The sequence below is a fragment of the Scomber scombrus genome, chromosome 4, assembly GCF_963691925.1.
Source record: "Scomber scombrus chromosome 4, fScoSco1.1, whole genome shotgun sequence".
Lineage (NCBI taxonomy): Eukaryota > Metazoa > Chordata > Actinopteri > Scombriformes > Scombridae > Scomber > Scomber scombrus.
The window spans coordinates 15,294,661-15,309,073 of NC_084973.1; the positions used below are offsets into that span (position 1 = coordinate 15,294,661).

Below are 14,413 nucleotides of genomic sequence, written 5' to 3' on the forward strand. Positions count from 1 at the left end.
CACAAAATCTGCGTAAAACAATTCTCTTTCTGCTTTTCATCCTAATTTGACCGACAGTTATCTTCCTCACGCGTCAGGTCAAATAGTTTAATCAGTGTAAGTGTAAAATAACAACAGGTTTTTCGTGTTAAATCAAAACTGTGGGATTATCCAGATGTTTTTGAGGTGAAATGGTCAACCAGCAGTTTGGGGTGATGTAAAATAAAATGTGGAAGGAAGGTGTAAACCAGGATTAATGCTGCAGGGACAAATACACAGAGAGTGAAATAATAATAGGCTAATGCTTTTGAAAAAATAAATCTTCCTAGATCGTGTGTGTGTGTGTGTGTGTGTGTGTGTGTGTGTGTGTGTGTGTGTGTGTGTGTGTGTGTGTGTGTGCGTTTGTGCGTGTGTGTGCGTGTGATTGGCCAGTGTCACAGCTATGATTTGAGCTGCAGATACCGATGCACCCGTGCGGACCTATGGGAGCGCAGGGGAGGCAGCATGGGGGAGGGCTGTAGATCAGAGGCGGACTTGACTACATTTGTAGGCTAATGAAGGGGGCAGATGAGCGGGGGTTCAGACCACGGCTGGAGCTGAGTCCGTGAGGGTGATTACAGAGCGGAGCGACATAATCGAGGAAGATATTACACCGCCGCTTTGAACGGATCTCAGGCCTCCGTTACATCCGGCGGTAACGGGAGGCAGCAGAGCTCAGGAGCCGTGGTGTGAGTGCAGGGAGGCGGACAGCGGAGCACCAAACAACCCGTTGATATTTCAGAGCTGCAACAGGAACCGGGGTGGATTTTTGAGGAGCACGACACCGACACATTTGGACAGTTGGATTTTTTTTTGAAGAAAAATTATAATAATAAAAATAAGAGTTCTAGGAATTTAAAGCAAGCTCGCCAAAAAATAAAAAATAAATACGCGAGGAGCCTGCCACAGCTCGCAGGAGCAGGATGAGCTTGTTTTCTGTAGGGGGAGCAGAACAGTGTGTTTGAGGTAAAGGCCCTTAGACAGACCATCCAAAACACACACACACGCACGCACGCACGCACGCACACGCATGCCAGATACAAGCTGTGGGTAGCTTTTTTGATGTCTGTGATATTAAGAACTGCTTCCATTTTTAAACAACATGCTATTTTAACAAACAATTATGCTTCTAACGCAGGGTGGACTTAAAAGCTCAAATCATCATGCATTAAGGTTGAAATAGAAATATTAACCCGACCACTGGAGCTATAATACAGCCTGGACTCTGTATTGTTTGTATTAGACATGAATATGCACGCATGACCAGTGGCAAATCTTACCTCAAAAACAATGTGAGAGTTCAAGTTCATTAACGCTTAATCTGCTTTCAAGTGGAAGCCTGTAATTAGGTTATTGGATCAGTTACAGTGCCAGTCATTGTAAATTACTGTAATGCTGTGTATTACTTCGTTGTTGTTGTTGTGATTTTGCCTAAATTATTTGTTTTTTCCACCACAAATTTAACCTCAAACCAGGTTAACTCCCTATTTGTGTTCTTCAACAGATATCGAGATTTTAACAGTTTGGTTGTTTTTTAGTCTTTAAAAAAAAGACATCTATGTTTGTTCCTGTCCATTGCACGAATTTAGTAATAAATATTTATTAATTAATCATAGATATGACTTAGCCTACCTTCATTTCTGTCAGGTCCAGAACTTTTACATGACATGTTCAATGACATCTCCCACCCTGTGTGTGTGTGTGTGTGTGTGTGTGTGTGTGTGTGTGTGTGTGTGTGTGTGTGTGTGTGTGTGTGTGTGTGTGTGTGTGTGTGTGTGTGTGTGTGTGTGTGTGTGTGTTGTCAGTGGGATATGGCAAACGGAGGGGACCAGTTCGGCCTTGCAGAGCGTCCGGACTCGGACTGCATGGATTCCCCGAAGGAGACCAAACAGGAGAACCAGAGCTATGCTTTAAACTCTCCAGCTTCACCGCAGACAGCGTCCAGCCAGCAGGTAGACACTGCAAATCACATAATGCGATTAGTACATTATTGATGGCAGAGCTCAACAGTTTCTGCAGTTTTGATACTTCAGAAATTACATTACAGAGAAAGCATTGATGCTCCTCTGAAAGTAGAGCTGCAGACTAAATATTCACCTCACTATGCAATAAATATGGATAGTTTTATTTACCTATCATAAACTACATAACCTTTTTTAAATATGCAAATCGTGCTGATTTATATATGCTAAATGTATTTTTTTTTTTTTTTCCATTTAAGTGCTTTAGGCAACAGGAGAAGATTTCTTAATTCATCCGCAGTGAGCACTGTTTGTATTTTGCTGCAGGGGATGGAGGGAATCAAAGTTTTCCTTCACGACAGGGAACTCTGGACGAAGTTTGATGAAGTACCAAGGCTGGAAGGTAGGAAGAGCAAATAATCCGCTGTTGACTAAATAAAATAGATTAGGAATTTGCAAGTACATCATGTTTTTATTAAGCCATAGCTGCACATCATTAAAACGTGGGGGTTGAAGAGGAATGATATGTATTCATCGCAGGTCTGCTTGCAACAGTATTTCGGAGCCAAAAAGGCGCAGTGTTAACGCAACAAGGCCTCAGGGGAGGTGTTTTGTCTCAGAGGCCTGCACTGACGGCCTATGTTTCATCATCTTGCATGTATTTTATAATTAAAATCTTTGAGGGGATATTGATATTTTCCTATGATTGTGTTCCCTGTAGGAGGATGTTCCCCAGTTACAAGGTGAAGGTCACAGGACTCAACCCAAAAACCAAGTACATACTGCTCATGGACATAGTGCCGGCGGATGACCACCGCTACAAATTTGCAGACAACAAATGGTTCGTATATTTGTAATTGTTAGATATTTTCTAATCAAACTCAGCTGACTTCTACAAAAACGTCTGATTGATAATGCAACCAAATACTTATCTATATAATGTGCTGGAGTGACAAGTCTGTACAGTAGGTCAGCTTTACTATAATGGATTGATTTTTAAATTCTAACATTATCATGTGGGTTCAGGCGATGAATGGTGAATATAACGATATGCAGCAATCAATAAACTTTTTACAATCAATACTCCATTATTTTCCACATCCTCAAATACTTAGCTGTCATCTTGATCCTCTTTGCTCTGTTGATATATAGGCCATAATTAATTTCATACATCTGCATTAAAAATAACTCTAAATATAACTGTGGGTAAAGTGAGTTGCTGTGGGTTTATCCGCCGCTCCATCCCTGCTTCTGCACCGTGTATAGGTCGGGTCCTTCTTGTAGAGTGGTATGGCCTACTTCCCCGCGTTTCCCCCTTGCGTCTGCCCGCCGGTCAAATCGGCGTACGAAGGGTTCACCGGGCGTACAGACGGCACAGCACAGACCGGATTAAAAATCTCCCCATTCAACTGTGGGGAAAATCCGAGTAGACCACCGAGTCTCCATCCAGGCTCTGCCTCTGTGTATTACAGTGAGCAGCAGAGCTGAGCTGACTGTGACACAAAGTCCCAGCAGAGCGCGATGGTGACAGCCTGAAGGCATTTTTAAGTTTCTATGTTTTTGATTGTTCCTCTCTTCTGTTATATGATTTTATTTTAACATTTTCCCTCCAGGTCACGTCATTTGACCTTTACGCATTGCAGACTCAAAAGGCCAGCCTATATGCAACTTTACAACATTAAAAAAACACAAAAAACAATAATATCAATATTGTTTTAACGCTTTCATTCTTCTTATGTCTTTATTAAATATATTTTATAGGCAATATAGGGCTTATATAATATATATATATATATTATAAGAAAACTCACACCTGTAGCCTAACCCTGGAATATAATTAAATATTCATGTGATTCAACAAGTAGTCGTGCTGTCTGCACTTCAGCTGCTGGTGAAGGTCGGGAAAAAAGGTCCAAAAGCCCAAATATCATATGGTTGAATTTAGGCATTTCTTGGATATTCGTGGTCGTTGTTGATATTGCAGTTTGTGGCGATTGCAGGGTTCTCACAACATCTCTAGGGCTGAAGACAACAGAGGCTGCCGGTTCATTTTTGAGGAGTTAATTTGGGCAGACTGAGCCATGCAGGGTCCAGATGCGGCTTTCTGTGTAAACTTCATAAAACAGGCGCTTTTTGGTGTCCGTCTAATTATGCCACCAGATAGGTCTGCAGCTGGCGGCAGCGCACAGGCCTCCTGCTCTGCATGGGGCGCCGGGGACCAAACCACTGTGACCTATATTGCATGTCAATGTCTAAATGTTTTCTGCGTTTTCTTGGTCGTATATAGGTCGATAACGGGGAAGGCAGAGCCCGCGATGCCCGGGAGGCTCTACGTCCATCCGGACTCTCCTGCCACCGGGGCGCACTGGAGCCGCCAGCTCGTCTCTTTTCAGAAGCTCAAACTCACCAACAACCACCTGGACCCCTTTGGACATGTGAGTCTTAACAGCCTTTTGATGATATGGTGTATTTATTTTTTCATAGAGATTGTGTCATAGAAATGTGTCCTTGGCCAGTGTTGGCTTCTATTAATTATTAAATTATTAATTATTAAAAAGAGCATTTGGAATTTATTAAATATATTATTCTTAGTTATATAAAAGAAAAACGCAGTTTAAAAAAACAATGCAAATGACACAAATCACACACCTCTCCGTGAAACTGGTCTATTGGCCATATCAAATAGCTACTCACTGTATTTTAAATAAATACGCCTGAGTGCTGTTTTTAATTTAAGAAGAGTGATTACACAAACTGAAGTCACGGGTCCTGATAAACGGACAGCCAGTCAGTCCTGCGCACAGCTGGCAGCATATGTAGCTCACTCTCCTGGATATAACTCAGCACACATCACAACAGCAGCACAAATCATCATGTGGCCAAACTTCAGACCCCACATCAGACCAAGGACTCATTCAAGACCACAATCACCCAACAGCTGTGCAGGAGCCTAACAGAGGCGCATATTGTTGCACAAAACAAACACAAAAACATAATCCTGAAATTAGAGGTAATGGTTTCAGTGACTCTCAAGTGCATTAGCTAATGCGCGTCACATGCGGACACGTCACTGCGATTAAACCGAGCCCCCAAAAGATAAACAAACGTGCTAGCGCCCGCGTGCCCGCGTATAAAAAGGGCACCGATTCAATTAAAAAGCACTCGCGGAGTTGTCAGTGTCGTGGGAAATATTTGCAGTCGGGCTGCTCTCAATGCACAAAGTTATGACAGTTTTGTCCGCAAGCCAAATGTACAGCCTTTACAGTCGTGTTAAAGCCTTTATAATAAATTAAAAACAACACTGAGTGGTCTCTGTAAGTACTCAAACTTTATACAATTGTCAATAGGCAACTTTCAGTTTGAATGATCAGTGATTAATTGTTTTTTGACTTTTAGGCCTTATCTCCACTATGTCAGATTCTGTGGTGTGTGTGTGGGTTTATATTATTAATGCCATATATTATTTAAATCATCTTTGGAAAGGGTTTTTTTTCCTGTTAAATGCAGTTTTTCCTTATTTGAATCAAAGGGTCTAATAATGTTGTATTGTTTGTAGAGACTGTAAATCCCCCCTGAGGCAAACATTTGATTTGTAATATTGGGCTATACAAGAAAAAAATTGATTAGACTTTATTTTAAGGAGGTACATTTGGTTTTACACATGGATTTGTGTGAACATGTGCTTAAAAAACACCTTGGGTTAGACTTGTTTCTGGATAAAATGTAATCAGTAAGTCATTTTTGGTATTTCTCTAACTAAACTATGAAATAAATACTTCTTACAAGAAGCTTTATCAAGTATTCATGCATGACTCATGACACCAGTATTTTTAGAAACGTTGGCTACAGCCCTAGAGGCTATATAAACAAAAATCAATAATTAATTTGTTTCACTTCTTAACTTACATCAGTTTGATCCTGCTGATATGTACAGTACAAATCTCTGTCCTAAAAAAATCATGTCAGCCTAGAATTATGTCTGGTAGTCTGACTTCAGTTGGGTTTCTACCCTCCACCTGGCCTCCAGTGCAGTCCAGGTCCCATCTGCTGGTGGAAACATGACAGGTCTGTCAGCCTCACCTTCTCAACCCCCCCCCCCCCCCCCCCCCCCCCCCCCCCCGCAGATAATACTCAACTCCATGCACAAATACCAGCCTCGTCTCCATATCGTCAAGGCGGATGAGAATAACGGCTTCGGCTCAAAAAACACAGCTTTCTGCACCCACGTCTTCTCTGAGACTGCCTTCATTGCCGTGACGTCCTACCAGAACCACAAGGTAGGCAGGACACACACGGAGACACTGTTCAAAAAGTTAGAAGGACGCCACCCAAATGTCTTTTAAGGATGAGACTGCTACAGTAAAAAAAAAAAAATGAATTTAAGAAAATATAAAAAGGTCTATGAACACTGGAGTGACTTTACAGAAATGGTGCTTTAAAATAAAATGTAGCTGCTACAGGCGACCTCACAGTTACAATTATGGAAATGAAATCTCAGTGTCTCATATGTGCAAATCAGAGCTGATCTTCTGTCAGCTTTGTGGCCATTTAGATACATGTATGAAGGTTAGCTTTTGGTTACTGGCTGCAGTCACTCTACACACAGACACACACACACACACACACACACACACACACACACACACACACACACACACACACACACACACACACACACACACACACACACACAGAAACACACAGACAGAAACACACAGACACGCACTCGCTTTCTTTGTTTGTATTACTGTCTGTATTTTGTATCCAGAAAGTCAATTTGCATCTTCTTTGTTTATGTGTCCTTACTCTATATTTGTAAACATGTCCAAAAATAAATGATCCTCTGTGTGTGTGTGTGTGTGTGTGTGTGTGCGTGTGTGTGCGCGTGTGTGTGTGTGTGTGTGTGTGTGTGTGTGTGTGTGTGTGTGTGTGTGTGTGTGTGTGTGTGTGTGTTTGTGTGTGTGTTTGTGCATGCGTACGTGTGAGTGTGTGTATGTGAGAGAGAGTGTGTGAGCGTTGGTCTGTAATGACCTGTTTCTATCCCTTGATCTCGGCTGTTCCAGTTTCCTCGGCATACTAGAAAGACAAATTGCTGAAGCTTTTAAGCCGCCCCGCTGATTAAGTTTTCACCAGATAGCTACAAATTGATCACATGTCATAACAAATCATAAATAACATAAGCATGTAAAATAAATCTCTGCAAAGTTTTGCAATTGTTATATTTCTTCATTTTTCAGTACAATATCTTGTTTGGAAATTTGCAGGTTTAACATGATATGCTTTAATTGATCAAATAATAATAGGTGTTGATTATATAGAAAATATTCTGTCTATTAAGAAGCATTCATTTTTGTGTGTAATAGTAGATTCATGCATCCAATGTATTGTTATAGATTATATAGGCAGAATACTATTTGTTAATGATAAAAGTTCATATCAATCAAATATATAAATATATGTAAACAAAACATATAAATACTTATATACATATATGCACAATGTGAAATGTAATAAATACATATATGTATAATTTTATGCTAAATTAATTATAATATTAATACTTATAGTAATAGTGGTAACAAAAGACATATAAAGTGAGCATTGAATTAGTTTTTTTAGAATATTACAAATTATTGTAAATCTGAGCTGTTACATTTATATTATATTTAATTACTGTGTAAAAAACAAAAAATCATAAAACTTTTAGTCCCAACATAAAGTACAATAACTAATGTTGTTGGTGTCACATCTCTATGCTAATTGTAATATTCCTGGATTAGAATTACTGAACCAGGTGTCTGATGGAGGCTGTCAGTTTTATCAGCACTTCAAAGTTTGTTTAGACCTGAGCTCGTGTCAGATCTCCAGTCCACTTGCCTGCTGTGTGACGGACACGGCCTTTAACCAAATGAAATCCTTCACAACACAAAGGTTTTCCCTCCATGACATCACTGAGAAAAGTTTGAAGACTTAAACATCAAAGCTTCCAACTTTGGACCTCTAAAAGCTTTGGCCTGAAATCCTTAAACCTGGCGACTGTTTGGGTAAACAGTTTATTCTGTGTCAGCTGGCGAGAACACTGTCCGCTCCGTTAGAAATGTCAGCGGCTGAGGAATGTTGGCCGTCCAGAGCTTCGGCGAGGTGGCTTTTAACATCTGCAGGGCCTCTGACTAATAGTAAACTATTGACTTTCAGTCAATGAAAAGAACGGCTAAAAAATTAAATATGCCTTTGTGGCTGTAGTTGCATGAAACAGTATATTGCTGTGGCCTTTGCTGTGGTATCATGCGTGTGTCTGAGATAAATGTTTTCTATGTTTCATCCTCAGATTACTCAACTGAAGATTGAGAATAATCCTTTTGCAAAAGGCTTCAGAGGCAGCGACGACAATGAGCTTCATCGCATGGCCAAGTTACAAGGGTGAGTGTGTGTGTGTGTGTGTGTGTGTGTGTGTGTCCATTCATAAGAAACAAATCGTATTCTTCTTTTTGTCTCTCTTGCTTCCTCCCCTGCGGAGAGGGCTGTTATGATGGGGTACATATGGTCTAAGACATGAGTGTGTATGCATGTGTGTTTGAGCTGGGCAAAGTGGTATAAGTCATGTGAGCCATTGTCACCTGAAGGTTACCTCGCCACAAACATGCAGCACAAACACAACACCCGGAGCATCAGTTCCTGTGCTGCATTGATAGATGGATGATATCACATTGCTGCTAGTCTGTTGGACTGTCACTGCTGATCAGCTGACGGCCCTACATGGTGTCTGTTTGCGTGCTGAACTAATCTCCATTCAAGTGCTGTTGTGTCAGGCAATTTAGAGATTTTAGCAAGCCAATGGGAGAGGCTGTTACTGAGGGGAGGTAGAAATGAGGGCAGGGCAGAGAGATAGAAGAAGGGGTGAAATTCAGCACCCCCAGTGTTATTGTGCTGCTGTGGTTGGTGGAGAGGAAAGCAGAGGAGAGGAGAAGAGTCTATCTGAAGTGACACATAGATGGATGTTTATTTTTAGAGCGGGCAAATGATCTCACAGCAGCACCAAATGTGTGTGTGCATGCATGTGTCTGCTTGTGTGTGTCACGAGCTCAACAAGAGTCAGGGAGATGTGGCCCGCTGTCCTCTACATACCACAGAGTTCACCAAGAGGGCAGTGTGTGCAGAGAGAGATCAGAGCTGAAAGGATGGAGAGGAGCTAAGTAGACTTGAAAGAAAAGAGGGGGAAAAAACAGGAGCATAAACAATACAACCAGGCAGAATTTAATCAAACAGAAAAATAGCTGTACAGAGTCAGGGTAGGCACACCTGAGACCACAATATCACATGGAAATAGCTCCTTAACCCACCTTTCTGTTTCTGTTCCAGTAAGGACTACCCAGTGGTCCCTCGCAGCACCGTCCGTCAGAGAGCGTGCTCTGCTGGGAGTCCATTCAGCGGGGAGGTTCAGGGTCTGCGGGGCTCCCCCGAAGCCGCAGCATCCCCGTACAGCTGTGAGAATGGCTTGAACAGCAGCAGTCCTCAGGAGCTGCTGAGCGCTCCTCCGGCCCACTACAGCCTGCCTCATCCTCACCTGCAGCACGGCCAGCCACTGCAGGTCTACCACTGCACCAAGAGGAAAGGTAGGAAGATGCTGTGTGAAAGAGAAAAACAGTCTCAGCTCTCATAATATGACATAAAAATGACCCTGATGATTTATTTATTTTAATATCGATTAAATCACTGTAATACTAATTTTAGCATTGGGAATAAATGTGTGCACTTCATAAATTATCCTGTTAAAGTCACAATTTTGTCATTTATTACACCCATAACTCTGCATTTATGGTAACTGCAAAGTCACCTTTTTCCAAGTAAGAGAATTATAGAAATGATACTACACTCACACTGCTCATCTCTAACTTGTTTAAAATTGTTATAACATTTATAGTGAACAGAAACAACGTCAACAACAAAGCAGCTTGGTAAAGGGGAAATTACATGACTTTGGTCATTTATTAATTTGTATTAAAATGTAATAATGTAATCAACAATCAAAAAAATCATTTTGAAGTACTTTACATTTTAAGTATCTCAGATTTATTGTTTACAGCTAAAATAATGGAAATAAACAGCTGCCTGGGAAGTATGAAATCAGCTTTATAGATTTGCATTAATTTGTTTTTTTGACAAGCATTCAGTTTGTGTTTGAAAACTGATTTTCTGATTTTCAAAGGCAGCATTTAAATGAATAATTAATGATTTATTTTTCTGTGGTCATTTACACAACCTTCACGGGTTTATTCAGACGCATTAATCAACAGCAAAAACAAAACAAAACAAAAAAAACTACATTTGCAGCCTGCTGGTGAGGGAGAGCTTAACAAAGTTCAGTCAGTTTGTCGAAGCTCAGACAATAAATCACTGTAATGAGGCTGGAATAGAAATACTCATTGAGTTAGCAAGTTGGAGTTCAAGTTCAGTGACCACATGACTTCGACTCCCTATCGACGTTTTGTTTGTTAGAGAATGGTCAGATATTATTTATTATTGCTGCTCTCTATCCCTGTTATAGAATAAATTCAAACACATTCAGAGCAGTTTATTGCACACTTTTTTATCGGCTGCTCCCTTTTTTTGCCTCCTTTAATACAATCTAGCTGCACACATTTTGCTTTTTAGAGAAAAAAAAAGTGCAAATTTTGTGCAATAAGTAATCAAACACACTTTTGGTCATGGTGTGCCCCATTTTTTACTTTGATATCTGAGGTCTTCTACTTTTAGGAATGTTTTTTTTTAAATTCCCTTTTTCATTTAACAAAAGCAGCTCAAGTTCTTAGATATTAAATGTTGCCTAAATGCAAGCACACAACTATTCAGGAACTGCCTAAATTGTGATTTAAAGGATTATCAATCAAAAGAATAATTAAACAAGACTTTGAACAACCAATGCTGACTTTAGGTACTTGATAGTTTGATATTTGGTGCAATGGAAACTTTGTACCAAACAGTATTAAGATTGGATATGCAGCTCTAGTGGGCAATGGCGTACTTAACAATCAGCATGGTCCATTAGATATTCTGGCAAACATTAGCAATAAACTGCACTTAAGATCTTCCAGTTTGTACCTCAGTAAATGAGATACATTGTCTGAAAGCAGCAAAACGAATGCAACCTACTTTTGTGTGTACATTTTGTTCTCAGTTCAGCTATGTGAACTGGCTGAAGCAGGAAGCAGAAACTTTCCCAGTTCTCGCTTGTCATGAATGTCGAATGGAAAATCACCACATTATTTTTCTCTCTGTGTCTCTGTAGTGGAGGAAAACTGTTCTTCAGGAAACCGCCAGCACTCGTACAAGAAACCCTTCACTGGTAGTTCACCAAGTGAGGGCGAGTCTTACTATCACCCCTCCTCCTACCCCCCTCCTCCACCACCCAGTCTATCCAACAACCCAGCCCTGGGTCTCACTGACTCCCCCTACAGCTCAGACATGGGACAGCGTCAGGCGTGCATGTTTGCTGGCTCAGAGCCCAGACTGGATGAACTAAACTGTGCACCATGGTCATACACCTGCCCGCTCCCTTCTGCCATGACCCCCATGGAACCCTACCCACCTTATACCACTCATCCTCCCTACAGCTCCAGCCCTCAGGGCTCTCGGCTCAGTGCTATAGTCCACCAGAGCTCTCCACCACTGGGAGAGCCCATTGCTCATGACCCCTACCAGAACCAGAGCTCCGGACCTCCACCTCAGAGCTCCCAAAACATTCACAGCAGGCAGCTCAGCCCACCTCTCAGAGAGTATCCTCGCTACACCCCCAACCTGTCTCCTCCTCTCTACCACACACTAGAGACGCACACACACATCAGGTGTGGGGTACCCGAGTGGAGCGCAGCCTCCTAACTGAACCAGAGGACATACCCGAAATTCAACGACCCTTCTTTCTGCTTATCTGAAAGATGCTGCACTGCATACGGCCTAAATATGATATTACCTTTGTAACATAATTGTGAAAAGTGTGATCTTGTGCTGTGCGAAGAGGTCTCATCTGTTTGTCATGTTTCTCCCCTGTGCTGAGTGGAGCCGTGGGTTGTTAAAGACTGGACTCAGAAGAACAAACTTCATGAAGCTCCAGATGTAAAAAAAAAAAAAAAAAAAAAGGGGGAAAAAAAGAAGTTATCATTTCTGAGCAGCACAATGAACATTAAAGATGTACTTTATTGTCTTTCCGTAACACAAAGACTGGCATCATCCAAATGTTTGCACTGTGAGCCCCGTTAAGGCCAAACCAGGCTGTTTTTCTCTCGATGACTCTCTGCATTGTGAAGGATGTAAATTGTGACCCACTGTTAGACAGGCAGCAACATTTACTGACCAAAATAATCTCAGCTCTCAGCAGAGCCTGAGGGAGACCTTTTTTTGTCTCTGTAGTGGAGCAAAGCACAGCTCCATGCTCAGTCTCAGTGAAGGAGAAAAGGCATGAGTTGTGTGTGTGTGTGTGTGTGTGTGTGTGTGTGTGTGTGTGTGTGTGTGTGTGTGTGCGTGTATGTGTGTGTGTGTGTGTGTGTGTGTGTGTGTGTGTGTGTGTGTGTGTGTGTGTGTGTGTGTGTGTGTGTGTAAAGCTGGTGTCAGCTCAGCTCAAGAAAGCGATGAGTTAATTTCCAATGAGACAGGCAGTTGTAGCTGCAGGCGCTGCACCATAGCGATAAACAGTTTGTTTAGATCACACTACAGGCTGAAGGACCTGTAAACACTGTTTCCGCTGCATTCTGGGTAAATGCACAACTCAGCGTCACGCAGCTGTCACCGCTGTCCTCTGAGTCACCCCCAGCTGACCAATCGGCTTACTCCATTCACTGAGAGCTGACGAATAAGCATGTGCCTCTCCGTTAGCCCCATCTGACCAGTCAGAACTGGAGTTCAACGTGGTTTATGAGTGCATTCGTTGGCCCATTTATTGTTTGTTTCTGAATTATTCATGAGTCTGACGTCGATCCTTGACATATGTGGATTGTTCAGCAAAGAAATACAGTGCTGCAAACGTGATAATGTTATAGTTTTTTAGTTTTTACAATTTTTTTAATTTTTTTTTTTACAATTGCTTAAAACAAGGCTCATTTTGTCAAAACTCTACACCCAACATTGTCAAATGTTGTAAATCTGATCCTCGTCTTCTTTATCCTCGTGCTCCTCCAGGTCTACCTCTTCCTCTTCCTCTCCCTGCCCCTCTTCCCCCACAGGCTCCACCTGTCATCCTCACTCTCCTTCTTCCTCGTCCTCTTACTGCAACGTTGCCTTCCATTTTTGTTGAAGATTAATACACTCAACCTGTTGTTTTTTTATAGTGCTTACGCCTGATTGGTGAGTTCACCACAAAGCACCTAAGTGTCTGTACACCTGATGGCCGTGTTTGATCAATTGGTTCACAGGTGTTGTGCGTTGAAAGGTAGTGACATCATGTTAGATTTCTACATCTAAATGTGTGTAGTGTTTTGCAAAAAGTGTGAGGCTGAAAATGTGACTATCATGGTGCAGACCCTGGCTGAGGTTTTACTCATTGACTTTCAGGTTTCACTAACGGTGCATTATTTTTAAAATTTTAATGTGTAAGCAATCGTAAAAAAAACCAAACTGTTTTTTAGTCTCTTAATTTTTTATCTGAATTAGTCCTTGTCATATCCACATGTCATTACTCCATTAATTGCTTTGACTAAATTGGGTTAAATACATTTCCCTTCAGATTTGGGTACGATATTTTCCTCCTTGTTGCTAACTGTAAAGAGACAATTGTTACTATTTGTGCAAAATAGAAGCAAACTGAGATTTTGGTTCATTTTTTGTAATGAAGAAGTTTTGTTACATGTTTTTGCCCAGGTGTTTAAATGCAGTAACATGTGAGAACAGTCAGTCAGTATGCAAAAAGCAGATCCTCATCATTCCTTTATATGTATTTGATTTGTGTGTGTATGTGTGTGCGTGTGACAGTGAGATGTAACAGGCTCTCTGTTTTGGGGAAAAAGTTTGTGTTTTATAGCATTGTTCCTGCTAATAGTATTTATTACTCTAGATTTGTAAAAATGTGTTTGTTGTTAACTTGTGAGACAAGATGGTATTGTTCAGAGATATTTGTTTCTCTTTGAAGGTTTCATCCTACATTTCCAAGTGGTGATAAATTGTTGTGCTAAACAAACAAAACAAAATGTTCTGTTTATGGAAATAAACAGATTTATATACAGAAATGGAATAAATTTTAGAGAATTTTCGCGTAAGTCAGTTGGTTGTAGTGTTCTTCTTTGTAATTAGGCAACAAACATGGCACATACAAACTATTAACATTCCCAGGGGGGTTATTTTAAGTACGCTCAGCACCTCGGGAGTGGAAACTCTTTTAAGTGCAGTACAGTTTATCAGTTTCAATGCGTGTATCAATATGAAGGACCTGATAACCTGAGAAACCTGCG

The 14,413-nt window shown here is 41.1% G+C and overlaps 1 protein-coding gene across 1 annotated transcript; it reads left to right on the forward strand.

Annotated features, from left to right (window-relative positions):
• The first annotated feature begins 580 nt into the window (after positions 1-580).
• Positions 581-14,212, forward strand: tbx5b (T-box transcription factor 5b). Its single transcript, XM_062417303.1, is given in 10 exon segments — positions 581-984; positions 1,824-1,970; positions 2,307-2,364; positions 2,367-2,382; positions 2,701-2,820; positions 4,267-4,414; positions 6,104-6,256; positions 8,308-8,399; positions 9,339-9,592; positions 11,266-14,212. Coding segments are annotated over 9 exon segments (1,572 nt in total). The 5' UTR covers positions 581-984; positions 1,824-1,829; the 3' UTR covers positions 11,856-14,212.
• The last annotated feature ends 201 nt before the right edge of the window (positions 14,213-14,413 follow it).